The 27,988-nt window shown below is 41.5% G+C and overlaps 1 protein-coding gene across 2 annotated transcripts; it reads right to left on the reverse strand.

Annotated features, from left to right (window-relative positions):
• Positions 1-23: 23 nt before the first annotated feature.
• Positions 24-27,983, reverse strand: LOC115770265 (Down syndrome cell adhesion molecule-like protein Dscam2). 2 transcript variants are annotated; one of them, XM_030715484.1, is made up of 22 exons: positions 27,674-27,983; positions 23,040-23,372; positions 22,774-22,935; positions 21,743-21,889; positions 21,496-21,613; positions 19,916-20,364; positions 19,676-19,820; positions 15,296-15,447; positions 13,602-13,874; positions 12,790-13,077; positions 8,900-9,019; positions 8,653-8,826; positions 8,440-8,590; positions 8,099-8,379; positions 7,553-8,041; positions 6,177-7,493; positions 5,821-6,108; positions 5,639-5,761; positions 5,419-5,579; positions 4,824-4,950; positions 3,789-3,879; positions 24-2,750 (listed from the first exon to the last, which is right to left on the reverse strand). In XM_030715484.1, the coding sequence occupies exons 1-22, from the start codon at positions 27,720-27,722 to the stop codon at positions 2,324-2,326; spliced, it is 5,865 nt and encodes a 1,954-aa protein (XP_030571344.1). In that variant the 5' UTR covers positions 27,723-27,983; the 3' UTR covers positions 24-2,323. The 2 variants fall into 2 exon arrangements, with proteins under 2 accessions (XP_030571344.1, XP_030571343.1); XM_030715483.1 differs by lacking the exon at positions 12,790-13,077 and adding an exon at positions 11,950-12,234 and having other exon boundaries at positions 2,676-3,879.
• Between the last annotated feature and the right edge of the window lie 5 nt (positions 27,984-27,988).

Here is a 27,988-nt window from a genome sequence, read left to right on the forward strand (position 1 = left end):
GCTAATTATATTGTTAAACGTAAAAATGTTGTTTGTTTACTTTACCCATACATACATATAAGTATATTGTTTGGTTGTTTTGCCTTTTGATTGTATTTATTGGTTTTGAGTAAAATGCCACCTTTTGATTTGTAGACTTTCTTTCTTTCTATGTGATTTTCATTTTGCAACTTTGTGTTAAATTCGTAAAATTCGATGTTAAATTTAATAAACCATTACATTTATTACACATTATACAAATAAATGCATATAAAAAACGGATTTAAAATGCCGCAACGCGTTTGCTTGAACATACGTAAATAATATTTGTTTAAAAAGTGCTGCATATAAATTTCATTAAATGACTAGTTCTCTGTTTAAATATCTTTCTTTTCTCGCATGAAACTGACGCTGCAGCAAATGAAACTCGAATGTGGTATGCAGACTTTTTGGCTGCCCAAGGTTCTTATTAATGCGCTCGGCTCTTGACTTTTCCGACTAGCCAGACGCTTGCCTCTGCACTTCTTGTGTACTTATTAATAGTTATTTGTTTAATTCTTATTTTGTTTCTCTTGTATTATCTGTCTCGCTAATAAATCCATTTGAGGGCCTTATTTATTGTATATTTTGTTAATACGTTTCTTTTTTTTGTTTGTTTTTGTTTTTGTTGACCTTGCTCTTAAACAAAATTTTGGCACATGTTTTCCTAAACGGTTTTTGAGAGTCCTTGGCGCTCGCTCGCGGGCCTCGACTTCAATCTATTGATCTGTTAAATTGCTAAATTTCTTATAAGTTTTGTTGGCTAGTTTAAAATACAGCTAATTAATATGTGGATTATTCATATAAACTAATGGTAATTTGTAGTTTGTTTCTCTGCTCCTAACTTGGCTTATTATGTTCGAGTGTGTTTGTATGTGTGTTTGTTTCAAGTGTCAAACTTTGATTACGACTTGCTATTTGATTTCTATACTTTGGTGTTAAAAACATTTATCTACACGTTGACGAACGACAGTTTATTGTAATGGAAACACTAATTGTGTAGATACTGCGATATCGTGTCATATCATATATGAATACTGATTCATCTGGCGTTTCGTACTCGTGTATACATCGAATATATCAAATACATTTAGTTAACATTCTTCATTGTATATCTCTTCTATATATGAAGTATTTTTTTCTCGTTCTCTTTTTGGTTTCAGTCAATTTTCACGTGTGGCTATTTACAAAATTTAATTTTAATAGTAGCGCTAACAACTAGAGATTAATCTGTGTCTGTATGTGTTTGTATGCATGTGTGTGTATGTGTGTGTGAGTACGCATATGTACATGAGATAATAATAAATACGATTAGTATTTAGACATAAATATAGATTTGTACACAGCATATGTCTTGAGTTAATTATTTGTTTAAATTTCATATTTAAATTCCTCGTTTTACAAATATGGAGAATGCAGTTTTTGAAACGGAATCAATTCGACGAGAACTTACAAAAATATTTTTGAATACTTAACATTAGCTATAACTCAAGGTATCAGTACTATACATAGAAAAAGTTTTGACCAAACCGCAAAATACTTACAACCTCTCTACATACAAAAACAGTTCGATATAAGTAGTAAGTAGTTCGAGTAATACGCGTTACAATACGATGCGCAGTTAGTATTCAATAGTTAGTAGTTCGAGTTACATAAGTCAGTTAAGTACTTAACACTAGGTTAGTAGGTTTAACGTATAAGTGTAAGCATACAAATATATGAATGTATATACAACATATTGGAAGTTCGATAACTGACCTGGGTTCTGGGTGCATGCCTTACAACATGCACAAATCGTAATTACCTAATTGTTATTATTATATATATATATATATATATATAGATGTATAAAGTATATACGGTTATATGAGCTTTATATAGATACTGGGGGAATGGAGAGTAACGAATGGGAAGTGTTTCGATTTACCTTATTTGTGATTTCTTCATTTTTTTTTTTGGTTTGTTTGTATGGTTGTGCAAATAATTTAGATATTGATTGTCCGAAAGTTTTTCATTTAGTGTCTTTTGATTTGTTGGGGGTAGGTTGTCAAGCTGGTTGCGGGTCAAGGCGAGGGCGGTGCGGACTTAAGGTGGAGCGGATATAACAGGAGTAATTCTGTGTTCGGGGCATTACAAAAATGTAGGTACTAAAACGGCTCAGCTGTTGTTATACCAAAAATTCACTCGGGAGTCTCGAACTCGCGAGTGTTGCCCAATCTCATTTCAATTGAATGCCATCTGGTGGACCATTGGCCAAATCTCATCCTAGCTGCTGATCATGCTTTGAACAGATCTTACCAATGTCTCACACAGATATCGAATAATCCGATTTTTCGCTTAGCAATTTTTGGCCTGGAGCGGGTGAATGCTGCTGTGGGCGTTGTTGTTGTAGGGGCTGCTGTTGTTGCGGCTGCGGCGACTTTGAATGTGCTCGTTTGTGTGGTGGTTGCTGCTGTTGCTGACGCTGCTGTTGCTGCTGCTGCTGTTGTTGTTGCTGCTGCTGCTGCTGCTGCTGCTGTTGATGCTCCTGCTGCAACTGAGATGTGGTAGAAGCTGGACGCGACCACAGCGAGGAGCGCTGGCCCAGTTTTAGCTTCTTGATTGTATCCACATCACATTCAACCTCGGCCAGCTCGATGTGCTCGCCAGCATCGCGTTCGCCATGATGGAAGGCACCAGCACTGCACTCAGCCTGCAGCTGCAGCGGATGCAACGTGCGCAGGATGCCAGCTCTGCATGGTTTGTAAGGGGAAGAAGAGTATCCAGAGTTGTTTGATACTATTTTGTTTGGCTAGCAACCACGCTCAAGCATTCAGAGTTAGATAGAGAGAGACTTAGTTGTGTTCAAGTTGTTGTGTTGGTGGTTGGTTGTTGGTTGTTGGTGGTGTGATGTGCTGGCTGCTGATTAATGGGCGCCCTCAGGTCCGCACACCTCACCGTATGCCAAGTCTCATGTGTGGTCTATGGGATCCATATAGGTGCACGATATTTCGCCGCCATTATAGCCAAAGCTGCTGCTATCGGCCCCGCCACCGCCAGTGTACTCACTCCCCCCATTGGCCGTATCCTATTTGGGCAACGGCAACGTTGGTGCCGTAAAGAACTTCGAGGACAGCAGAGCCGTCGAGGGATTCAGCAAGGCGGTGCCAGAGACACCGCCCTGATGCAGTTGCTGATGGTGGTTTTGGTGTGACTCATGCGCGGGCATTATGGACTTGTGTGGTATGGGTCGAAACTGTGAGGAGGGTGGCATGCAAGTTACGGGCACAACAGATGCTAGGGTACTAACGCCTCCATCCAAGCCCAACAGCTCCTGGCCATTAGCATGCGTTGGCGTTGGCTCAAGCTGATGGAGCTTGGGCTGGATCAACAGTGGTTGCTGTTGCTTCAAACTACTGCTACTACTGCACTGGGTCTGGCTGTGATTGGGGTTTTGGTTTTGGTTCTGGTTCTGGTTCTGATTTTGGTTCTGACTGGGTTTACTATTCGACTGTTGTTTGTGGAACTGTTTCTGATGCTGTGTGCTTATCGATGGCGATTTGACCAACGTGGGTATGTGGCATTGTATGGAGTCTTGTGATTTGAATGTGCTCGAAATTGATTTCAAATTGCCGCCGCCGTTGCGCGGCGATAGAATTTTGTTCGAATTGTTTGCCGATGTGGCTGTATTTGTGTTTGTGGCATTGTTTGTAATGTTATTGTTGATTTTGTTGCTATTGTGATGACGCGGTGTTGTATTGGTGGAAAACTGATATTGCTGATGATGATACCTGGAGCGACCGCGTCGTGGTAATGATTTTTGTTCGGACATTGGTGACAGATCGGAGGATGTGCTTGATTGTGCTCCATGGTAGATGATGCCTGCATCGCATAGAGCATTTAGAGTTTGGAAAGAAAGAAAGAAAGAAAATACGGGCAAATAGAGATTTGGTATGTGGATGGGGAACACACAAACTTAATACTAATTTAAAGCTAACTAACGCACTTAACAATACTAAACTTTAGTTTCTTAGTCTTCAGTTAACTGGCAGTAAGAAACTGCTCAAATTTATATGTATATAAAAGTTAAGTGCATTGTGTGGCAAAAGTTGTGCATTTCTCGTTCATCTACTACAGATATGTTATCGATATGTTGTGATTTGGAAAATGTTGTATTAGTCTAGAGTCTGGGTCTGCAAAATAAAATAACGCAAAAAGAGAGAGAGAGAGAGCCAGTAGATTACTCCATTTGATAGCCTAATCCACTAAGAGCTAAACCATTGCAGCAAAATATATTAATAAGCATCTGGAAGCGTCACGATAAGAAGGTTAATTTGCTTGCAACTTTTAAACTTTTTACAAGAACTCATGTCCATTTAAAAAGCAAATATGATTTTTTTATATGGCAGCTATATGATCCGATCCAGCCGGTGCAACAGAAAGACGAACCGATGCACTAGTTCGTGGCTACAGCCTTAAGACTAAGGTTTCTCAGTACTTGCATCGCAACAGACTATATTGACTAGGCATCTGATACTGATCAAGAATATATGTATTTTATGGATCTGCATCTATAGGTTGCACTTTTTATGATAAAATTCAAATAGCCTATACAAGAGTATAGCCATAGGCAGAGGATAGCTACGAGTAGATCACCTCGGCTATGGATGTTGATCGAGAATAAACTTATGTTGCAGGGCCTTAAGGGAACTGCTTTATAGCCTTGATTACTGAATTGGGTAACGGATGCAGAAATATAAAATAGTTGACCTTCTTAAGCGTTATCTTCCAGATGCTGAAACAGAGAGCAATAGATAATGACTTACTGTGCTTGATCTTGCCCTCATGCTGATTGGAAGACTCGGTGCGACTGGAAGTCAGTTGATCCTGATCGGATTCGGATTCCTCACTCTCGGGCTCCGTTTTGCGTGAGTGACGACGTCGATTCTTGGACTGCGCATAGAACAAAGCGTGACATTAGATGGGATGGTACTTGTGCGCCAAGTGCGACTAGCGACTACAAAAGCGCCTGGGGATGGTAAACGCTTTCAAATAAAACAAAGAAGTAACCCAAAATTGACAAGTGACACGAGGCAGAGCGCTTCGCTCAATGCCCATGATATGCATGATATACGGCATTGCACTTAAGAGAACTTAGATAAAAGTAAGACTCGAGCAGAGAAACAACATAAAAAGCACGTAGTAGTCTATTGAAAAGTACACACTAATTGTAGGTCTAATGCCCCCTACCAAGAGGGGGTCACAGAAAAAGAGAGAGAGAGAGAGAGAGCTAAAATCAAAGAAATGAATAAACAAACGCACGATATTATGAAACGGTGAGGTCTGATAATAATTATGAATTGTCTTTTGTGGACGTTGGTTGTGGTGGTGGTGGTGATGGGTGGTGGTTGGTTTTAATACCGCAGCTGGTGGTGGCGACGAGCAGCCCTCGGCCAGAGCCCTCTCATGGTACATGAACGAGTGCAGCAGAGTATTGGCTGGCCCGCCATGATGCGGCTGTGACATGTTGCCCGCCTCCGACAATTGGAAGGTGGCATACGGCGAAATGTCCTCAGAGGTTTCTGTGAAATAGCCCCAGGCTTAGACCCTTGCCCGATAAACTGATTGAGCAGTCGCTTACCCGGAATTTTATCATTGTTCTGCATGGAAACCTTGTGTATGGTAGCATAGTAGCGTTCACGTTGTGCCGCCTCAGAGTTGGCTCGATTCTCGAGCGATTCCTTTTGTATATGATTGCTTTGTTCTGCAGCAGGCAAGGAATTCATAAGCATTTCTATGCAAGCTACACTAAAGAGTACTTACTGTGCCGATAGCAAATGATAACCAAGGCTATCGTACATATCATGCCGGAGACAGCAGCAATGCTGGGAACAAGCAGATTCACATTGCCATAGAAGACACTCGGACCCCGCTGACCGCGCTGCACAATCTCTGGAGGTGGCGGGTCGCCATTCTTGGTGAGTGTAACAAAGCTGAACTCGGCTTGCGACACGCCCGCCACATTGTGCGCTTCCATGCGCAGCTGATAGAGCGTTGATGGTTGCAAATTAGAGATGACCACACGCCGTTGGGGCTTCAGAGCATTTGAAACTGAGATGGTCAAAATAAAGTTATCAATATTATCCTATCGAACTTTTAAAATGGGAATTCCAGCTCACCTAAAATCCACTCTTTGTCGGGATCATCTGTCACCGCACGATACTGGAGCACAAAGTACATTAGGGGGCAGCCATTGTCCGGCCAGGTGTGCAGGCGTATTAGCACGGATGTCGAGTTGGGAGCCAGCAGACTTGTCGTTGCCGGCATGCCGGGCGCCTGGCCTTGAGTGCGCACGTGCAGCATGATACTTGCTGGGGAGCTGCCGACCTTATTGTGGGCAGTCAGATGTATCTGATAGGTGCTGCCGCAAACCAGACCCTTCAGCTCATGACTGGAGGCGTGACGTGAGAGGTGCATCTCATCCGTGTTGCCTGTGGCACGCCGATAGAACAAAGTGTAGCCTGTGATCGGCGCGTTGCCAGTGAAGCCGCACTTCCAGTGCATTAGAATGCTGCTCGAGGTGGCACTGGTTACATAGAGCACAGGGGCTGAGGGTGGCACCTGCACGAGCAGCATGTGCGTGAGACGATCCGTGCCGATGCCATTGTCCACCTGGCAGCTATAGTTGCCACTGTCGGCTAGCTGCAGGCTCGAGATGATCAAGTCGCCAGTATCCAGCAGCTGTGAGTTGTGCAGGCCGCCTTGACGCAGTGCCACGTCCGATTTGAACCACTCACGCTTGGGCTTGCCCACAGCTGTGCAGGGCAGGGTCACTGTAGAGCGCCAGGGACGCACCATAGAACCTCCGAAAGATATAATTCTGGCCGGCACCCGATTGGTGGTAATCTGTGAGGCAACGCGTGAGCTCTTACCCTCACCTACGCGTGTTGATGCTGTCACCCAGAACTGATACTCCATGTGGGGATGCAGATTTTTGGCCTCGTAGTAGGCCTGCTGTGAGGGCAGACTGCGTTTCTCGTTGTTGAGCTCCTCGCGGCCATTGACAACGCGGGTGTAGAGGCTGTACTTGGTAATGACACCGTTCGGCTCGTTCGGAGGCAGCCATGACACATAAAGCGACTGCGGTGAACTGACAACCACTTTAATATCAGACGGCGCCTCAGGCACATCCTCCTCGGTGTGGCAAAATAGTGGCTTGGAGAGGGCGCCATCGCCCATGCGGGTGTGTGCCAATACCTGAATGCTGTAATTAGTATACTTGCGCAGTCCAGTGAGCACAGTTGTCAATGCAGTGGTCTTTCGCGACTCAACCTCATCCTTGTTGGGCACTATGTCATCAATGATGGGCTCAAAGATTAGCTTGTACCCCTGCAGCAGTCCATTTGTATGATAAATTGGCGGCGGCTGCCAAGAAACTTGCAGCGATTGGGACGTCAAGGCGGCACAGCGAACATCCTCTGGCGCACGGCTAGGCACTGCAGAAACAAAATTGATTAATAACAGAGTTCATGCGATCAGAAACCTCTTGGCTTACCATCTTCCATGGTCTGCGCTGCAGTTGGCTCTGACAGTGGACCTGGGCCCACCTGATTGAAGGCCTGCACTACAATATTGTAACGCGCAAATTTGGAGAGTCCACTGAGCAGCAACTCCCCGTTGCCGCCTTCACCATCGCCCGAAACGGAGGTAAAGTTGTAGGCAGTATTGCCCGAGCTGGCCAGCTTATAGCCCACATTATAGCCTTGTATATCGCCATGCCGTAGCTCCGGCAGTGGGGCTACCCAGCTAATCAATAGCTCCGTGGAGGAGAGCGGACGTGCAGACAGATTCAAAGGCGGCCCAGCGGGACGTTGTGGCTCTGTGCGTACAATCAGCTCCTGACTTGGCGCACTGCGTCCTGCATTGCCCTCAGCTATGACCCTGAAAGCATACCGCGTCGCTGGCTTCAGATTTTCAATCAATGCATTAAAGCTGGGCGGATCTTTGACTTCCACATGCTGCCACTGGTCGATGAAGAGCACGGCTAAAAATAAATTGGTTTAATCGAGCACTCAAAAGGACCCGTTGTCAATTAACTTACGATCTGCCTCGCGGTACTCCACTATGTACTTAGACACATCGCCCGAGCTGACCGCCTTGGGCTGCCATTTGAGGTTCACAGAGCGGCTGCTTATCATGGCCGCCTCCAACACACTGGGTGGCTGCGGTGGCTCCTGCACTTGCAACTGGACCAGCTGCTGATCATTGCCATAGAGGTTGCTGGCACGGCAGAAATACGGACCACTATCGGTGGCATCCACAGTGCGTATCTGCAGCTCTGCTGAAACGCCATCTGGAGTGGCCTCCTGCTTAACCGATATTCTGTTTGGGGGGGATAAAGATTGCCAAGTCAATTCATTGGCTTTGGCTCACTGCACTCACTTGTAATTGGTTGATGGATTCAGTGTATTCTTGCCCGATCGCATCCACACAATGTTGATCGGCTTGTCGCCGCTGACAGCGCACTGCAGCAGCGCCGTGTCGCCCTTTTTGACGGTAACCGAGCGTGAGGTGGAGGAGAAGTAAGGTGAGGCTGCAAAACATAACAAAATATGAAGTTAACAAATACACGACGCATCACCTAATGATACTCACAATTAACTTTCAGCTGTATGACCTTTCCAATACCCGTGCCAATGCCATTGTTCGCCTGGCACAAATAGAATCCCTCGCGATCCTCCTTAACATGCTGCAGCAGCATCGAGCCATTGCCTAGCAACTTGGTGAAGGGACGCTCTCGAACTTCTTCATACTCGCCAGATTTGCTGCCTATAAGTAAGGGAAAATAATTTGTTGATTTAATTTATGCTTTTAACCATAAATCAAGCTATATATTTCTGACCTGTTGCCTTTTTCCACACAATGCTGGGCGTCGGCACGCCCTGTGCCTGACAATGCAACATGATGTGACGATTGCGTTCCACATTCGCATCGGCGGGCTCGACAATCCAACGTGGCGGCACTACAGGACGTATGAGTAATATTAAAAATGGTCAATTTGCGCAGAGCTATTAAGAAGGATTAAAATTAAAACCTCTAGGATATACAGAAAGGATATCATTTAGAAAGAGAGAGAGAGATAGATAGAGACAGACAGAGAGGAAAGTGAAGATATTTGGCAAAGTAAAAACGGCAAAATAAAGTTGTGTGACTATTTAAATTGGTTGAGAGTAAAAGAAAGATTTTTGTAGCGTATAGAAAACGTTTCAACTAATGTACAGTTGGGCTTTTCATATTTTGCTTATAAATGCAACAAAAAGTTTTTATGCAACTTAATCAAAATGGAATTAATTTAAAAATTCGATGCTTTTATAACGGATGTTTAATCTTTCATAAGATCCGTGAGTTAAACTCATTTATGAGGTTGGTTGTTGTGCAAGGATTTTTTTAGTCATATTTAAATTTGTTTTTATTATTGTTGTTCACTTTGTTATTTGATTTTTGCACACGCTCTGCGGCTCGCTGTTTCGCTGTTTGTTGTACAACAAAATTACAAAAAAAATGCCTCTCGTTGGCGCGTAAATTATATGACAAAGGCATGCCAAAAACGTATTGGAAAATATTTGCATTGAAATTATATTGCAACATAAAATACAGAAATCTTTTATATGCACGATTATATGTGTAGAATAATAAAGCACGCAGATGGAAATAAAAAATATATATTGCACAAAACAAAAACCAAATAGGCCTTCAATAATTAGGTTTCAATAGCATGTGCCACGTCCCAAGCAGAAAAGCATCGCTGCGCAAAATTTCATTTCAATTATTTATAAGGCCAATAATTGCTTATTTGAATCGCATTTAATAGCCAGCCTTTTGCTTGTCAGGCCATAATTGAAAAATTAAAAACATAAAAGGAAATTGAATGGTAATAATAAAGAAAATTAACAGCATTAATTAAAAAGCATTTTGTGGTTTTGTATGGATTGGTTCTCTTATGTTGCACATAAAGCGGGTTTTGGGTATACGGCAGCGCGTTGGTTAATAGCGACTAGTTGGAAAAATCTTTGCACACAACAGCAGCCTGGGTGATTGGACATTCAAAATAAATGAAATCAATGTACACGCGTGTTCCTGAATTAGTTTTCACCTCCTTTTCGCCATGCGCAACAAGAAAAACGTTTCCTTTCCGCACAGATTATAGGTGTATAAATAATTATTTAAGCTTGGCGAAATTGGAGTGAAAACAGTTTCAGAAACCAGCAGCGCTTAAGAACAGATCAGAGAGCAAGCAAATCATAAATAAACAAAATTAAAATACATTTTACTAAAACTATGCGCATGCAGTTGACAGATGGCAGCTGGCATAAAAAAGAAGGCAATTTATGTACACTAACATGCAAAAAACAAAAGCAAATAAATGGAACGTGCAAAATACTCTGCTGCTGCCACAACATGCCATTCCTATGGAACATTCATTCTCAACTACATTAGCAAATACTGCGAAGCTTTAAATTTATATATTGTTTGTAATTTGGTTTCATTGTACATTTTGGTTCTGCAAAAAATATGCTTTTACATTTTGTTAGCAGCATAAAAAAGGTCCTCGCACACACACAAGCATGGGTAGAGAAAATGCCCGTCACACTCACACACACACACACACACACACACACACACACAAACACACACATTCACACAGAGCATAGCAGAGTGTAAGCAGTTAAACAGAGCCCAAAACCAATTTGAAGCATAAGCAGCGCATCTTCTGTGGATTTACAGCTGTCTCTGCATTTTTCAGTTAGTTTATATTTTTGTTAATTAAGCACAGCACATTTATAGCTAAGGCTTAGCCATTCAAGTTTTTTATGAGATATTAAGTTTTTTGTGGGGAGCGGCAAACAGCAGCCGTTGTGCGCTAAGTTTTGAAGCTGCAAGTCAAAAAAATGGATATAACAAAAATGGGAACAAAAATATTTATGCATTGTATTCTATACACAACGATAGAGATGGTAAAAAAAGGAAGTAAGCGAATAAGCAAATTAATCTTAAGCCAGCTTTTGTTTTCTTATTTATGTTTGAGCATTTCTTATAAATAAAAATTATCGCTAATTGTGAATTATGTGCCCTTTTCCAATGTATGTATGTAATACGAGCTCTTGTGCAAATGAGATATAAAGGATAAACCTCTTTTCTCAAAGAAACTAAACAGGATTTAAATAAATTAAATCCTTGAAGAGCAACTTTCTTCATTTGAAAAGCGCATTTCAACAACGACAGGCCGTTGTATATAATCTCTATAGTTATTCATAAAAAGCGGCAGAAATTATATAAGCAACTTATCAAAATATAAATTCGTAGTTAATTTTCTTTTTATTATGTGTCTAAATACTTAAATTTATATGATAATTTTGCAGTTTTGTTTACGAAGCGAATAAGAAGCAGTGCAGTTTATGAGGTTACCTGGTGAAACTGTTGTCAAAAAAACCCACAGCGTGCCAAAGCGTCTTAAGGGTATAAGGATATATATAATAATTTCATGGGTGTTTAAAGCAGGGCAATTCCTGACATTCGGTTTAGTAGGGAGTTTTGTTTTTATATTAATTTTTGTTGTTTTGGTAGAGTGAAAGCGTCAAAAACAAAGCACCATTTGCTAAGAGCAAGAGTTAGGCAACGTTCAGTTACGTTTTAGCTTGTAGGACACATTACAAGCATCAAAAAGTTTATTTCTTAGAAATAAAACGAATAAAATGAAAAACTCAAAACCATTAAGAAGCGCTTTTCTTGAATACATCAGCGAGAAAGCAAAAATTATTATTATTTAGGGGCAATCGTGAAAATTTGAGTTAGTTAAGTTCCTGTTAAGTGTATTAAATGCGGCAAGTGTGTTGGTATATGTGTATATGGTTTGGTGTTGTTTGTGCTATGGGTTGTAACCTAGTACGCTACCTTTGACCTGCAACAGAGCGGTAAACTTGATCTCAGCTGCCGGATTCTTAGCCACGCACGTATATTCGCCGGAATGCGTGGCCGACAGCGAGGGAATGCTCAGCAGCGAGCTATATTGATCTAGCATGGTGACATTGGCACCCAGCAGCTCGGGCAGCGGCTCGCCATCTTTAAGCCAGATCAGCTTCAATGGCGCATCACCGCGGGAGACACCACAAACAGTGCGTGTGCGCATACCCTCGGCCAGGCCATCCTGAAAGGCGAACGGTTCTATGATCGGCGGTACTGCAAGAAGGAAAGAGCAACCAGAAACGTTAAGAAATGTCACTGCAAACACCCACAACCCTTGACTGGTGTCGTTGTTTTCGTAGAAGTTCACGATGTCGATCCCACGCTGAGCTGCTGTTTGCGGTTTCCTAATTGAATTAATCTATATCTCACTTATGATATACATACATACATATACATATACATATACATATACATATGTACAACTAAACCTTCGCAGTTTTGTTAAAGGATTATTAAACTCTACGAAATTGTATTTTACTTAGTTGTACAAACATTCCAAAAATTGAAGTGAAAGTGGTTTTAAAAGACAAACGATATGTTTAATAACAATATTGAATAACTAAATGCCGCTTAGTAAACATAATTTACAGGTGTATAAAGGTTATTGCAGGACAAGTGAAATTTCGTTTGTCGATTTTTTTGTGATGTTGTTGATTACATTAAACAAAGTGCATACGAAAAAACGCATTCTACTTTTAACTAAAGATCATAATTTAAATATATTGTATATGTTTGTGTAAGCGTGTATTCGCAAACTCGTTTCTTTACCATTGACCAAAAGCGCCTGTGAGTTTTCCACCTCCGCCGCCGAGTTGCGCACCACACACGAATAGTTACCCGTGTGATCGCTGCCCAGATTGTCAATGACCAGAATGCTATTATACTGATCCACCTGCTTGACGGACATATGCTGTGTGGGATCGATGGGGCGGCCGTCCTTGCGCCAATTGATGGTCAACGGCAAGTCGCCCTTGACCACGGAGCAGGTCAGTGAGGCGCGATCGCCCATATTGAGTTGCAGTATGGATGTTTGAAAGGGACTTAGACGCGGTGGCACTGAAAGTGGTTTTGTCAAGGCAAACGTAAGTAAGAAGCGGGAGAAGCACCCTGTGCTGAGCCAGCAATCGGTAAAATTACAAAAAGTGAATCGCAAGGGCAAAAAACTCAAAGAGGGTTACAAATTATGTACATTTAATTAACGTCGCGCTTCATTAGCACGCGAATTCGTTAATTAAAACGAAAAAAAAATCGAAAGCAAAAATATAACAACAAAAGGCAAAGAAAGGGTCGTTTTTTGTTGTTGTTTGTTTAAATTTCAAACTTTTAAGCTTGGATTATTGCGCATATTTAATTAGGGTATAAGCAAAAGGCAGGCTACACGCCAAATAAATAAAGTATAAAGGCAAAATCAAAACCTAAGCCATCATCCTGTGTACTTAGTTTGCTGTAAATAATTAAAATTTAATTTTCACTTGGCGTCCTTTTTTTCGTTTTTGTTGTGTCCCTTGCCATCGTTGCTGTCGCTGTGAAGAAAACAGGCCAAATGGCCGACAATTGGTAGTTCATAAATATATACTAACCTATGACCGTCACCTCGCCACTGCGACGGGCGCTGTGACCCTGTTTGTTACGGGCCCAGCACGTGTAGACACCCGAGTCCGTGTGCTTCTGCACCGGACTGATGGTCAGCGAGCCATCCGGCTGCACACGCTGGCGTATATCATCGGGCAGCTCGCGTCCGCCGCGCTCCCAGTGTATCTCCTCGATGGGATAACCGGCCACCGGACATTTCAGATTCAATGTCTCACCCGAGACAGCGGTCACCTTCGGTATGAGGCGTATGTAGGGCAGACCTAGGGAGCAAACGGTTGACAAATTTAAGTGCTTAACAGATTTGTGCACACGTTGCTCATTTAATAATGCAGCTAAAATGTAAGGCACACAGCAAATATAACAACAAACAAAAAGGTTGAAGCAGGAAGCGAAAAGGAAAGGCAGGAAGCAGCGTACAATGTAATATGCATATCCTGGCAGCCAGGGACAGACTCTGTGCGATGCCGCCGAAACACTTTTCGTTGTGCCCCTCCAAAATGCGGAAGGAAACAATGCAGCAAATGCCGCCTGCCAGCAACAACAACTAACACAACCGCCGTTGTTGCTGTAGTTGTTGTGCTGTGGCTGCGGGTTGTGCTTGTAGATTTCTGCGGAGTATGCATAATTTTCGAGCATGTCATACGAGTGCGCTTTAGTGTCGCTGTCTGTGTCTGGTAAAGGCGAGATTTTTGTAATCACCACCATTACCAAGTCGCGCAATCAGCGACAAAGCGAGGTTTCCAACAAGATGAACGTTGCTGTGAGATATTTGCATTGTTTAAGCTTTAACAGCGTTTCTGTCTTGTCTCATTTTCGTAACCATGCAGATTTCGATTGTGTTTGCGTATAGGATAATTGAATGTTCTTTAATGAAATCTCGGTATTTATGCATAATACTGTATTGATAATTGTGCAAATATTATGTTTATATAATATCTGGCAAATGAAAAAATAATTATTTAATATATTTCCACTTCAAGGAATTTACATACAATAAAACCATTATAAAAATACAAAAACCATGTAAGTTCCAAAATGATAACTGAAAAAAAGATTCTAAAAATCTCTGATTTTTATATGAGAGCTTAGCAATTTGGTAAGCTTTCTTAAGCATATTGAAAATTTGCAAAGTGCTTGCAAGGGTATCTAGTGTTCGGCTTACAGAATAAACATACTCTTTTTTGTTTAACTTCAAGCGCAAACAAATATGCCGCACTTTTTTTGCTACGGCTTTTATTTTGCTTGTGTTTCCCTCTGCTTGGCAACGCCATTTTGTTTGCTCGGCGACACAAAAATATTTGATTTTTTACAAAAACAAGGTAGACGAGGCCCTCAGCGAGCACCGCACTTGAGTATGTGTGTGTGTTTGTGTGCTTGTGTAAGAGTATGTGCCTTGAACAACACTTTAGAGCTGCAAAGTAAACTGCAGTCAGAGACAAAGATAGACAAGGTAGGAGAAGGGAACGAAGAGGTAGAAACATGGCGAAAGTGTTGTAAAACAAAATCGAGCAAAAGTAGGCAACAGAAAATCGCCAAAAACAGAGACTTACAAAAAATAACAAAAACAAAAGCTCACAGAACTGAAAAACATTTAAGTGCATGTGTAAAGTAGCTGTTTACACACACAGACAAACACATGCATATGGTGGGGCTGTTTGTGTTTTGTGAATGTAGCACATACCATAAATATTCAAGCGAGCCGCATGCTCCACACGACCCGCACGGTTCTCAGCTATGCAGGAATATTCACCGCCATCCTCGACCATGACATGGCTTATGTTAACATGACTAATTACATCTCCATGCACGGTGATGTATTGTCCGATCATAAATCTGTGAAAAAGAAGACAGGAAAATACCATAAAACACATACATTAATACCAAAAGCATTTGCGTGGCCCGCGCGTCGTATGCGCAATGCGATATGCATTTTAGATTTGTTTTTATTTTTTACATATTTAAGCGCTCAGGCCAGGGGCATTAACGAGCAACTACATGCATGTTAGTGAGTTTACGAGAGCATGTACACGAACACATATTTGTACACACTCAACAAGGCGCATCTCATATGCAGGCAGGCTGACCCAAATCCTTTGGCTGTGGGCTTCATTTGTTTTCGACACAACACGGCGTATACGTAACATTGCATTATTTAGCTGTAATGAAGGCTGTCCACATGTCAGATTGTCGTTCTGTCAAGCTGTCAAGCTTAGCATAGTTTCAACCCCGTTTTCAATGTCATGTGCCACGCCCATAAGTAGCAGTAGGAGCAGCGACAACAGCGAAAATGCCATCAGATAGGAGCTCTACTTAATGCGGCCGTTACGCTGCTATTGCAAATAATGAAAAAAGGATTTTATGAGCACTCAAGCTGGCATTAAGTCTGTTTGTTTGCATGCCGTCTGCTCAGCGTCTTATTGGCAAAGACATTAATTACAGCAAACCGTGTTACGCATACGCCATGTGGCACACAGACAGGCAGAGCTGCCACATGCACACACTTGTGATACCCATCCTTACAGCACACAAGCGGCTTTGTAGCGTCTCATTGTTAAACGGAGCATCTCGGCAAGCGGCTCATTAGTTTGTGGGCGAGGCGCTAGCTACATTTCAATTGGCATTAGAGTTACAGCAGGAAAAGTAATTACAATTTTAATTAACTTTTGCAGCTGCCTTGGCAGGGTTTGTGCATTCACATTGGCCCACTGCTCGTAAATGCACTTTCCTGGACGCTGATTTCCCCAGAAAGTGGCAAAGTCAACCAAAAAACTTGCCGGCTGGCGGTTGGCACTTTATGAAGTGGCCCACAAGTCGCGCGACGCTTGTTAAAACCAACAACTGTAGTTAAACGAAAATGAAGCTGCTCAAAACTCAGACGCGCTAGCACACACATTCATATTTACACATATACTTATACGCTCAGCCATGGACATGGCTGCTAACTGCAACACTTGAGCGCATTGAAACAATGCAACGACAAAATTGCAACAAAGTTGCACATATCCGCACATGGCAGGACGAGAGCTACCCGGCATCATCCCACCATAGAGTGGCAGCTTAAGCGCCATTACAAAACTTTAAGCGAAAGCGTGTGTGTGCTTGTGTGTGTAAGGTATAGGGGAGTCTATATGTCGGGCCAAAGGGCAGGACAGGCTGTGGCATAAAGCGCTTTGCTTGCAACAAAATAAACCTAATAGTTTGGCGCGGCTTTTGTATGCTGTTTTAGTTGATTGCTGTGTAAGTCTGAGTGTGTGTATTTTCGTGTGTAGGTAGGTGGCTTGATTTGGACGGAAAAAAATTGTTGAAGCTGCAACTTAAAATTCAGTGCGAACAGAAAAAGTTTGTCTGCAAACTTACAAAATTATGAATTTCAATTTGTATAAACAGAGTTTCCACTTGGCGTAACGCGCTTAGAGTATAATAGATTACAGCTAATAAGACTGACTTTTTATATACTTTTGAAGATCACAAATAAATCCAATTAAATATTTAAGGCAATTAGATTCACAATAAGGTAAATAGAAAAGTTTCATATTTTGAAAAGAAGGTTTTATAAATTTAACATATTTCTATACTCTGCATACAAAGTGTAAATGGCTTGCACGTAAAATCAGTTGGCAATTCTTGCTAAGCCTTCATCCCTGCAAATACATACTTGAGTAAAAGGTCTTTCATTTCAAAGTCAGCCCATAATCGGGAAACCCTTTATCTGCATTTGACTAACATCACGTTGTGAAGAGAATAGTTGACGCTTTTAACATTGTACAACACAAAACAACTACACTAACTTTAGTGACCCTAGCAAGTGGAGGATAAATCCTTTGCTTATTAAATTAATTCGTACAACTTTCTATTTGGGCCGCACTTAACGCTGAATTATTCAAGCCAAAATTACACACACTTCTTCAAGAATGCCTGCAGCTGTAGACAAGCGCATCATGCGCACACATGCCACAAGCAGGCACCCTGAGCAAGCGGCACCGCCTTCGATGTTGCCACATGCCACAGACAAACTTTTCCAAATGGCGTAAAATGAGCGTTTGAGTGTTACGTTACCTCGTGCGCGCAATCATTTAATTTCCGCCCCAAGGCGTCTGCTTCAGCTCCGGCTCCTCGCCGAGCCCCGTCATTGCCTGCCTGCCTCTTGCCAATCTCTCTGTCTGTCAGTCTGTTTGCATGGCTGTCTGTGTGGCTGTCTGCGTGTGTATTAAATAAATACAGTTACCAAGTTGATATACCTTTAAACCGAATACTGTAAACCACTTAAAACTCGGCAATTACAACAAGCGACGTTAGCAACGGAATGTATGCAGTATTGCCGAGCACTTGCAAATTAGGTTGCCAGCCCCTCAAACACTCCGCTTCACTGCAGTATAATGCCTAATGGCATTATTTGACAAAATTGTGTTGCTTAAATAACTTTTAAATTAAAGCCACGGGCGACAGGACCAAGTATCTGCAAGTTTTTGAACAAATTTCTGCACTGGCCACTCGAAAATACTTGTAATCAATTTGTGCCTTGTGGTCAGCCAAACTCTTCACAAGCTGCTGGACATATTCAAATGAGGGACAAGGAAAAAAGAGCTGAGCACTTTAATAAAACAAATTCATGACAAAGTCGTGATAAACTTTCCGTTGACAGTCTCAAGCATTTTACATATATAATTTTTTTTTCAATTTATTTTAGCTGCACTTTATGCATAGTAAGCCAAAGTGTGGCATATGCTGCTGACAAAATATAGGGTTCAACTATTAATACGCACAATTAATACGCACAATTAATACGCATTTTTATTCAAACATGTTAATCAAAAAGTGATAAGTTCCTGATTCATAAAACAACAATGAAAACGGGCTTTAATTAAAAATCACTTGTTGTTACGTCTAAAACAAGTTATGTACACGCACAGAAAATCTCCGTGACATGATTTACACCATAAAATGACTATATTTATATCTTGTAAGTCTTTCAATTTTTAAATGGGTCATTTTATGGTGGTGTTGTTATATTTTGTTGTAACTATAAAGTTACCCTCAGGTCAGCATGTGCCATAAGTTTTAATTAAAATACAGCAGCTACAACACTGGACAACAATAAAGTGCAGTTGGTAGCTAAAGCGCTGCTATGATTTTTTATTGGTCTGCAAAAAGAGCAAGCCAAATGACAGCCAAAGTCAATGCTAATAAAAAGAAGTAGATTTTTTTTTAATCAACAACAGAAGTCAACAGTCGACGGTCAACGGACCAACTTTGACTTGCAAATCATTACAGACGTAACTCAAACAATTAGTGGCAGCTGCCAACAAACTGCAAATGAAGTGCAGACTGCAAGGAGCAGAAAAATCAGTAGTAAAACTCAAATGAAATGCCAACGACAATGTCAAAGCAGCATCATCAAAGCCAGATCCCTCACCAGCAGGATTGCGATTGCGTGGTTCGAGCGGGAGTGGTATGTTAGAAGTTAGGGGTTAGAGTTTGTAGCAGAGGCTCCCAATCAATTGATGTGCTGTTGCATTTTATTTGTTTGTGCCAAACAAGCCAACTATTGCGCAGCTTGACTGTTAAATGCAAATGTCAATGTCATTAAAGAGCCGCTGAGAATTTAATAAGCAGTCGCCAGTTGGCAGTTCCCGCATTTGGCTCTTGGCCAAACTAAAAATGTAATTAAATGCGTTAGGCAAACAACACACTTGCCAAGCCTTAATTAACAAATAGAAAGGCAAAGTCAAAACCTTGGCCAGACACAAGAGTGGGCTACACCAAGTCTTTAGACTGTGCCTGTGTGGCTGTGCCCCTCCACAGAGTGAATGAACGCTGAAGCCGGCGCCGAGCCGCCCACTCGGTAGGCATGGCAGTCGGCAGTTGGCAGTCGGCAGCCACTTTCTATACGTGCGATGTTTTAAAAGCCAAATGCTAAAAAAAAAAAGATGTAAAGAGAAAAAATATACACAACGAGCGCAATAAATGCAGCTTCCGTCGCATTTTTATTTTTTTGCAAAGCCACCCGCAGAGTTGGCCGCCCAGTGCGCTTGCAGAGCCCATTTTCAACAAGTTCAATTACCTTCCGTTTGATGGCAGCGGAAATCCGTCCAATGTCCATGAAATTTGCGGCGTTGGATTGCCGGCTGCAGAGCATTTGAGACTTACAGCTGGTCCCGGCTGTAGCGTCTGCTCAATGAAGCTATAGAGCAGCACGGGTGGAGCATCTGTAAGGCCAATGTGGTTGCGGATATTCATATAAATATTTTAGCTGCAATTACTTGGCGGCTCCTCGTTTTCTTTTTTGGTCACTGCTACTTACCGCCCAGCTGGAGCTCAGCAGTGGCCTGAAATGTATCGCCCTCGGGCCGTCGCACCACACACTGGTACATGCCGCGATTCTCACGACTCACGCGGGGCACCACCAGCGTATCCTCGATGCGACCGGATGAAGGTAGCTGCCGTCCGTCCTTGTACCAGAGTATATTCTGCATGCCAACGGGGCTGCCATTGCTGGTCACCAGGCAGCGAAACTCGGCCGTGCCCCCCATATGCACACTGAGCACATTCGGCGAGATTTCCACTTGTATGGGCGTGGCCACCGTGAGCCGCAATTCGGCACTGGCCTCGCCACCCACATTGCTGGCTGTACACTTATAAACGCCCGAATCTTCGCCTGTCACGGCCTCAATGGCCAGTATGGGGCCCAGCAGTCGCACCCGTGGACCGCTTAGAACGGGCAACGGGCCGGCACCATTTTGAGTATACCAGCTGCAAAGAGTACACAAAAGCGCACAGATACATATTTTTCATAAGTAGTTGAATTTTTGACGTTAACAACTAAAGACTTAAAGAGTGTGCACTTTAAGATATTCTCACTTTTCTAATAGTATTTAATAGTCAATTTAAGCACGCACTTGATCATTCAAAAAATTCAATTTTTCAAGCAAAACATATTGGATACTGCCCACCATTTATATGATTTAAATGCATTTTATTCACAACAAATACAAGTTCAGGTCCTTCGTATTTCATTTCTGAACAATGCCGGTTGTACACACCTACCCCTTTCCCTATTCTGGATTGTTTTATCTACTCTCGCTTTGTTTAATGTTGCATTAATCCCAATGGTTGGCTCATTTGCCAATGTCTCCGTCGCTGTCTACCCGCCAGTCTACCGGCTTTATTAATTATGAAATGGCTACAGTTTTATTTTCTATCTCTTTTTTTTTTTTGTGTTGTATTTGCTACTCAGCAATCTATCCATCTATCCGCCTGTGGTTTGGCTTCCCACATAGATTCTTTTGTTTCACGTTTACAGTCTGGCATTGTATCTCGGAAATTTGCCCCCGCTTCCGCTCTCGGCTCACCGCTGCCGAGCTGCAAAAGTTTTTTATTACTTGTCTGCTTATCAAAGCGTAATTATGTGTGCACATGTGTGCTACACCTACCGCCAGACAGCCTCCCTGGCTGCTGAACAGCTACATACATCTATATCTGTCCCATTGTCTTTAATTCAACACACGCACACAAATTACGCAAGCTCACCGTTAGCTACCGCAGAGCGTCGAGTTCATAGTTTAACTTTAAGGTAGGCAACGCACTAACTTCATATTTTAATTAACGTTCTGTAGTTGGCAACTCTCTCGACACATTTTACACAATCACTGGCCATGTTCCAACGCCGGCTCTATTTATGTGGTTGGCAGCGCTAAACGCTTACATATTTAATTCATGTATGTGTGCGTATATGTCTTTCTGTAGGTGTGAATGTATATACGTTCCAATTAACCCACACCACGGCATCACACAAAAGCAATGCTGTCAACGTCAAAAGTTTCGCCAGTAATGTGTCTAGCTGGCTGGCAGTGCCATCGATTTTATGCCCTGCACGGTACCTACCTATATTCAGGCGAAGGGCAACCCTGTGCCACGCATAACAGCACCGCGCCCTCATCCTGCGACACCTGCACATGAGATGTGTGCTCCACAACGCTCGGCGATATGATGCCGCGATGCGCTGTATGAGTAGAGATTGACATTGGTTAGTCTTCGTGTTAGTTCTCTGTCGGTGTGTATCTGTGTGCATGCTTGCATGTGTGCTTGTGTCTCTGTCTAAGAAGTCAGTTACTGTGCTTGGTTCACTCACAATTAATACGCAATCGTGTGGGCGAGCTGACAACAACCTGACGGGTTAGCCGATGCATGCTGCGACAACGGAAGGATTGAGACTCATCGCTCTCTTGCAGATTGTGAATGAGCAGCTCGCCAGTGGGCAGCAAATGGAATTTGCCATCTGAAAAAGAAGTAAGTAAATACGCTTCATTAAGACAGTGTTACCCCAAATAACGAAAACAGTTTCCTACATTTCTCGTATTTGCGTTACCAAATTTTGGTCATATATCTTCTCTCGAGAAATTGGACAAGTGTGTACAAACTTAGTCTTTGAAGAGGAAAACTCTTATATTTAGTGTTAAGTTAATCAATGATTCTCTATCAGTAATTTAGTGAATCAAATTTTTCCACATTTATTTATGAATACAAAATACTAATAAGGAAATAGACAATAAGAAAAGAAAAATGCAATTTGATAAATACTGTAAAGAAACTTTGAAATAAGGAAAATAAAAAGCTTTTAAAAAGCAAGCTACAATTAATATGCCTATCATAAAGTTTATGTTATTATGTATACAAAAGAAACTGTAAGATACAATTCACTTTGAAAAGATGCATCCCTATGCGCCTGCCAAAGGCTAAACTGCTTATCATTGCTCAAAGTTGCACCTTAGTTGGGGCAGGGTTAAGAAAAGTTAAAAGCTCTTCTCAAATTGCCAAAGGACAATGTTAATTATGCATCAAAGCACAGGGCAAAACACACACGCATACTTAAATACACACTCACACACATGTGCACGCACACACACACACACACACACGTACTAATGCATGGCCAAAGCAACGGCAGTTAAGCAGGCAAATATGTGAGGCAAATACTGAAAACAAACAATGCACTTTGTTGGCTTGGTAAGCCGCTACAGGGACAAGGATGCAGACGAGGGCCGAGGCTGCGACTTCAGCTGAAGCTCCTGCCGCTGCCACGTCAGCAGCAGACATGTAGACAGTGAGCCAGATAGACGTTGCAAGTACGACACCCCATGCCCTTTTGCCACCATTACTTACCGCCTTGCAGCGAGGGGTAGATGTAGATAGCGGGTTCATGAACCCACGAGACCACTCGTACCAATTCCTTGACAAACGTGGGCACCACACAGCGCAAAATGGCAGTGCAGCCGCGCGAAGCGGATAATACCTCCACATCCACTTTGTAGGCCTGTGCCACGACTGCCACAAAAAGAAAAAAAAATACAAGAAATGTAAAAACACAAAAATATACAATTATATATTGTGCATTTCGGCTGACTATTTGGCTGGCCCCAAAAACTTACCCGCCCGCACTTGCACATCACGCGACACAATGCGGCCTACGGAATTACTGGCAATGCAGCGATATATCGTATTATGTATATCCTGATGATAGGCAGCCGCGGCGAAGGGCATCAGCACGAGTGTGCCATTACGGAGGACACGACGCACGCCATGAATCTCCGTAACCGCCGTGCCATCCGCATGCACCCAATCGATCGTTGGCTGTGGACTGCCCGAGGCGGAGCAATCCAGCCAGCCGCCGGATGAATTGGAGAACTCAACGCGACCCGGAGGTTCCATGACAAAGCCGGGACCACGCAGATGTGTTTCAAAGGGTTCGCTAATCGTTGCATCTAGAAAGTCAATAAGAGAACAAATATATAAGCTGCATATATTAAATTGTTTTCTATATATATATATATAAATTATTATCATTTAATTTAATAAATAAAGCCATTCATTTGCATAGCTGAGCTTGCTCAAACGAAGCACACTTTAATAAGGGAAATAAATCTCAAAAATGCATTCAACAAGGGAAATTAAACACAAATATCTTAAAGGGATATTAAATTGTTTGCATAAGCAAATATGGAATGCCACTTAAATATCCATATTTGTATTTGGTTACTCAAAGCTCAATTTGACTGCATTGAGCTGTACTCCTTTAATGGGTACTTGAGGTATTGTGTATTTCATCTGCCAAGCTTTCCATTTAAGTCCATTTCAATGGGCTTTCTTACTTTCAACCCGCTTCGCAAACATATTTTGCCTTATCTTAAATTAGAATAACATTTTTGTCTATGGCTTCAGTGTACTTTTTTTTAAATACACATCATACTCGTATATTTTTGTATATAGACATATATATGTTGCTATGTATATCTAAAATTGACATTTCGCTTCAAATTCCACATGAATACGCCTCGGCTGTCAGTGCCATCCAAACGGCTCTCCCTGCGGCGCTGTGCAAATCCTTGCAACTCGTTCTGGTACTAGGAGCCTCTTACTCCGCCCTGCCTTCTCTGCTCGCTTGGCTGTGCCGTACCGCCAAGTCATTGTGTCTGCAATTAGAGTTGTTTTTGTTCTTTTTGCTTTTGTATATTTTTGTTCTTGTTGCTCCTGCTGTTGTTGTTATTGTTGTTGTTGTGCCTGGCCAGGCGCTTTTTGTTTTATGCTTGGCATCATGGATTTTTATGTAACTTCTTTCTGGATTCATTTTTCTGCTCGTCTCTGGTCTCCGGGTTCTGGCCGTGTTCGTTTCATTTCGCTTTCCCCGCTGATTTCATGGCTCCCGCTGCTTGGGCCGAGCGGGACGAGGCCTCTGTCAGGCCATAAAATTATTGCAAGTATGTCTTGAGTACGCTTGGCACTCGGTATATTTTTTTTCGGTTAGAAAGGGTATGTTTTACGAGCATGCCACACTCACATGTGCGGGAGTGTGTGTGTGTGTGTATACATCCACTTGTAGGTTTTTTTATGTTTTCCTGTAAAAACAAAGAGTCTGCGCTGCGAGCGCTGCTGTGCGTGTGTTCCGTTGTTCCTGTTGTATATATGTTTTATCCCGAAGCCAGTACGTCTTCTTCTTCTTCTTCTATTTCTTCGACTTTCGCAACATTAGCGTCTTCCTATTTGAGCACCTTATTCCTGCGGCTAATGCGAGGAACTCAACTTTCACGCGATTACTTTCAGTCAGTTGTGCTACATTTAGGGTCATGCGGATTTCATGCCTAAGCCATGAAAGATTTTTAGACTTTTGGGCTTCTGTATGGCACATAAAAAATCAGCTTAGGTTCAGTATTCACGCTCCAGGATAGCTCCATCCAATTTATATTATTAGAGAAGAAATCTTTGCAAAGTACTCTTCATTAAATTTTTGAAAAAGTGTTTACCTAGGTTGGCTCCCAATATTGACTACTAAATTGCAAGCACCTAGATCAAAAATGGGATTAATATGAACGAATTTTAAAGCTGTTGCTGTTGCTTTTTAGCAACTTGTAAAACTGCCTGCCAGTTCGTTGCACTCCCACAGCTGCAACAGCACGGCTGTTAGCTTCTCCACCTCAATTCCACAGCGCTTTTCTTCGCATTTCCGCTCGTTTTTTTCATCGCACGTTTCCACTGGCTTTCATTTGGAATGTGTATTTCTCATCAACTTAGCGATAGCGTTGCGACTTGAGGGGTTGTTTTGCGAGGCGTCTCAGACCATATTTTTTTTTTGTGGATTATGCCCTTTTGGCACTTTTTGAAATTATTTTTTTCCTTTGAGCGAGTGCGAATGAGTGAGTCTGTTCGTCGGATTGTCTGCCTTCGCAGGCTCGCAGCTCTGTATTTATGATGCTGCAGCCATAATATATATGACCGTAAGAGCCGGTTGAAATAGTGCTGCCTTCTGAGGTTTTCGCATGAGCTGACAACAAGAAAACTAACACACTTTTTGTTTCCAATTCGCATTAAAGCTGAACTGCAAATACTTTAAGTGACTTTCGAGGTATCGGAAATACTCAGATCAGATGCTGCCTCTTGGTAATGGCTACGCACCGGAAATAATGGGCCTTGCCTTTTGCGCAATCAACCTAAAAGACAGGAAATTCAATTTTTATGCTCTAAAACAAGCAAACGAAACGTCAACACATACAAACTCGCGCCCACACAATTGTAGCAATGTGTATTTTCAAGTAAATATTGTTGCCGCTAAAGGTTGAAAGAACTTAAAACGTTTACAGACCAACGCGCATTGAGCAACAACAATAATAACAGCGGCAACCGTAATAATAATTGTAAATAATTTTTTATGTTGGAGCAACTCGAAAGCTAAAACATGGCCCTAAGCCCATTTAAAACCAGAGTGCACACAAACCAACCTCGGAGAAGCAAAGCCTAAAAAAAAGGCAACGAAATGTGAAAATGAAAATGATTATTGCGCAAATTGTTTCTCATGAACTAATAAGTAACAATAAAAGTACAAATGTTGCCAAATACAAATATTGACGAAGCTACTATGCTCTCACAAAAAGATATTTTTGATTTAAAAAAAACAGAAACTGATCTATTAAATTTATGAAATCACAAACATACTTTATCATAATAAATCTTTTAACAAAATACTTAATGGAAAGAAAAAGTAATAATCTTCAATAAATAAAGATGTGTTAATCTTGTTTGAAATTTACTTTCATAGAAAGTCACTTGCTAGCCTATATAAGCTGAAAACAGTTTATATAAAATTATTTTAGGATCATTTTTCTTTTCAATTTCATAGCCAGCTGCGCTCTTACTAACCTCTGCCTAGAAGCATCATTAATCCTACCAATTTAAAGCTTTTGTCACAAAAGATTTAAAGTACAATCAATCTAAGTGTGCAACAGCCCATTTTGAGCCCAACACAAATAATTCATAATTTTGTTGTTCCCACGTTGAGGGTGAAGCACTTTTTGGGTTAAATTGGGTTGGATTGTGTTGGGCTTAATCGAATTTTTGTTGTTCTTGGTGCTGATTTTATGCAGCGCATTATATTTTATGTTTATTTTTATCCGCATGAAAATGAAATAACAACGTAAAAAATGTGAGCGCCCCTTAGACATTGAACAACAATTTCATTTGCATATTTTTCATTTGGTTCAACCTCAGCTAGAGTGCGAAATCCTACTATGTATATGTATTCATGGAATATAAAATATCTGTATGGCATTTTAGTAATTTTTTCTGGAATAAATATGTGCGTCAGTTGTTATTGCCGTAGCCATCATAAAATGAAAACACCCAGCTAGGCAATGAAAATTGGAAAATATCAAATTTCCAAAAGCCTCTTGCCATAAAGCGTATGTGCTTGTGTGAACAGTTTGATGGGTCTGCTGTGGTTCGATCGAGTGCTCTGACTCTGTTCCTGACACATTTCATTAGTCCGCTATGCACACACAGCCAGCCACACACCAAAATTTTGTGGTATAAATTGACGCCTGGATTTTTATCATAAGGCAATTTCTTATTATGTATACGCATTTTGCGCGTTTGCTGGTTTAGTTCTTGTTGTTATGACCGTCATTTTATGGGCTTGCCTATATCATAACGTGGCTAAATCATTTGCACTCAGTGCGTAGCGCAAAATACTCAGCCATAAATTATGCTAACACCTCTCCGAAATCGTTTGTATTCATATATACTATTAAGATTTATGTGTGTGCTTGTCTTAAATCTCTGCCTAATGTTGCAAAAATTGTTGTACTTCTTGTACTTAAAACTATGAAGCTATGAAGCTTTAAGCGGACCACAAATATTATATTTATTATAAACAAACATAAACATAAATTGTATATATTTAGCTGAAATAAATAAATTATTGCATTATTAACCAAAGAGTTTGCTTTCCTGTAATTCGTAAGACGCGTTAAATCTTCAAAAATCCCCTTGAGCCTAAGCGCCTTTTAGAATAATAAGTTTTCTAGAGCATAAAAAGGAAAACATGCCGTCAGCTGTTGATGGGCATACCAAAATACATTCTTGCACACATTCAAGCACACACAAGAACGCCAAGCTAAAATCTAAGCATACTTTGCGGCACGTGCTTAGCGATTCGGCTAAGTAAGGCTGGTAGCAAGGCTTAAGAGTTTGTTAAGAGTAAGAGAGAAAAGTGAGAGAGAGATGGAGTTGCACCTACCGAACCTGAGCAGCAAACAAATCACAAAAAGGCGGCTACTAATCCACATGCTTTCCGGTTTCCTGTTGTGGTTTTGATTTTACTTTTTGTTTGTTTGTTTTTCGTGTGTTTTGTTTTGATATTTTTGGCTTGGCGAAAATTGCTTCTTGGTTCACACAACAATTTGTTGAGCAATTTTGATTCGAATTGTGTAGCACTCTTCAAGCGAATTTACATTATAGACACTTGCTTTTAATTGTTGTTGTTTGGCACCATTTTTGAAGAGATTTCTAAGACTATTAAATGCTGATCATTTGTTAATTTGTTTAAGTTAGC

This window comes from Drosophila novamexicana, unplaced genomic scaffold, assembly GCF_003285875.2.
Source record: "Drosophila novamexicana strain 15010-1031.04,08,12 unplaced genomic scaffold, DnovRS2.1 tig00004555-arrow-pilon, whole genome shotgun sequence".
Taxonomy (NCBI): domain Eukaryota; kingdom Metazoa; phylum Arthropoda; class Insecta; order Diptera; family Drosophilidae; genus Drosophila; species Drosophila novamexicana.

Coding starts and splice junctions, on each gene's coding strand:
- LOC115770265 (XM_030715483.1), bottom strand. CDS start 27,722: ATGTGGATTAGTAGCCGCCTTTTTGTGATTTGTTTGCTGCTCAGGTTC. Junction 12,235..13,601: donor TGGCGAGGTGACGGTCATAG/GTTAGTATATAT, acceptor TCCTTCTTGCAG/TACCGCCGATCATAGAACCG. Junction 8,591..8,652: donor CATACAGCTGAAAGTTAATT/GTGAGTATCATT, acceptor TATGTTTTGCAG/CCTCACCTTACTTCTCCTCC.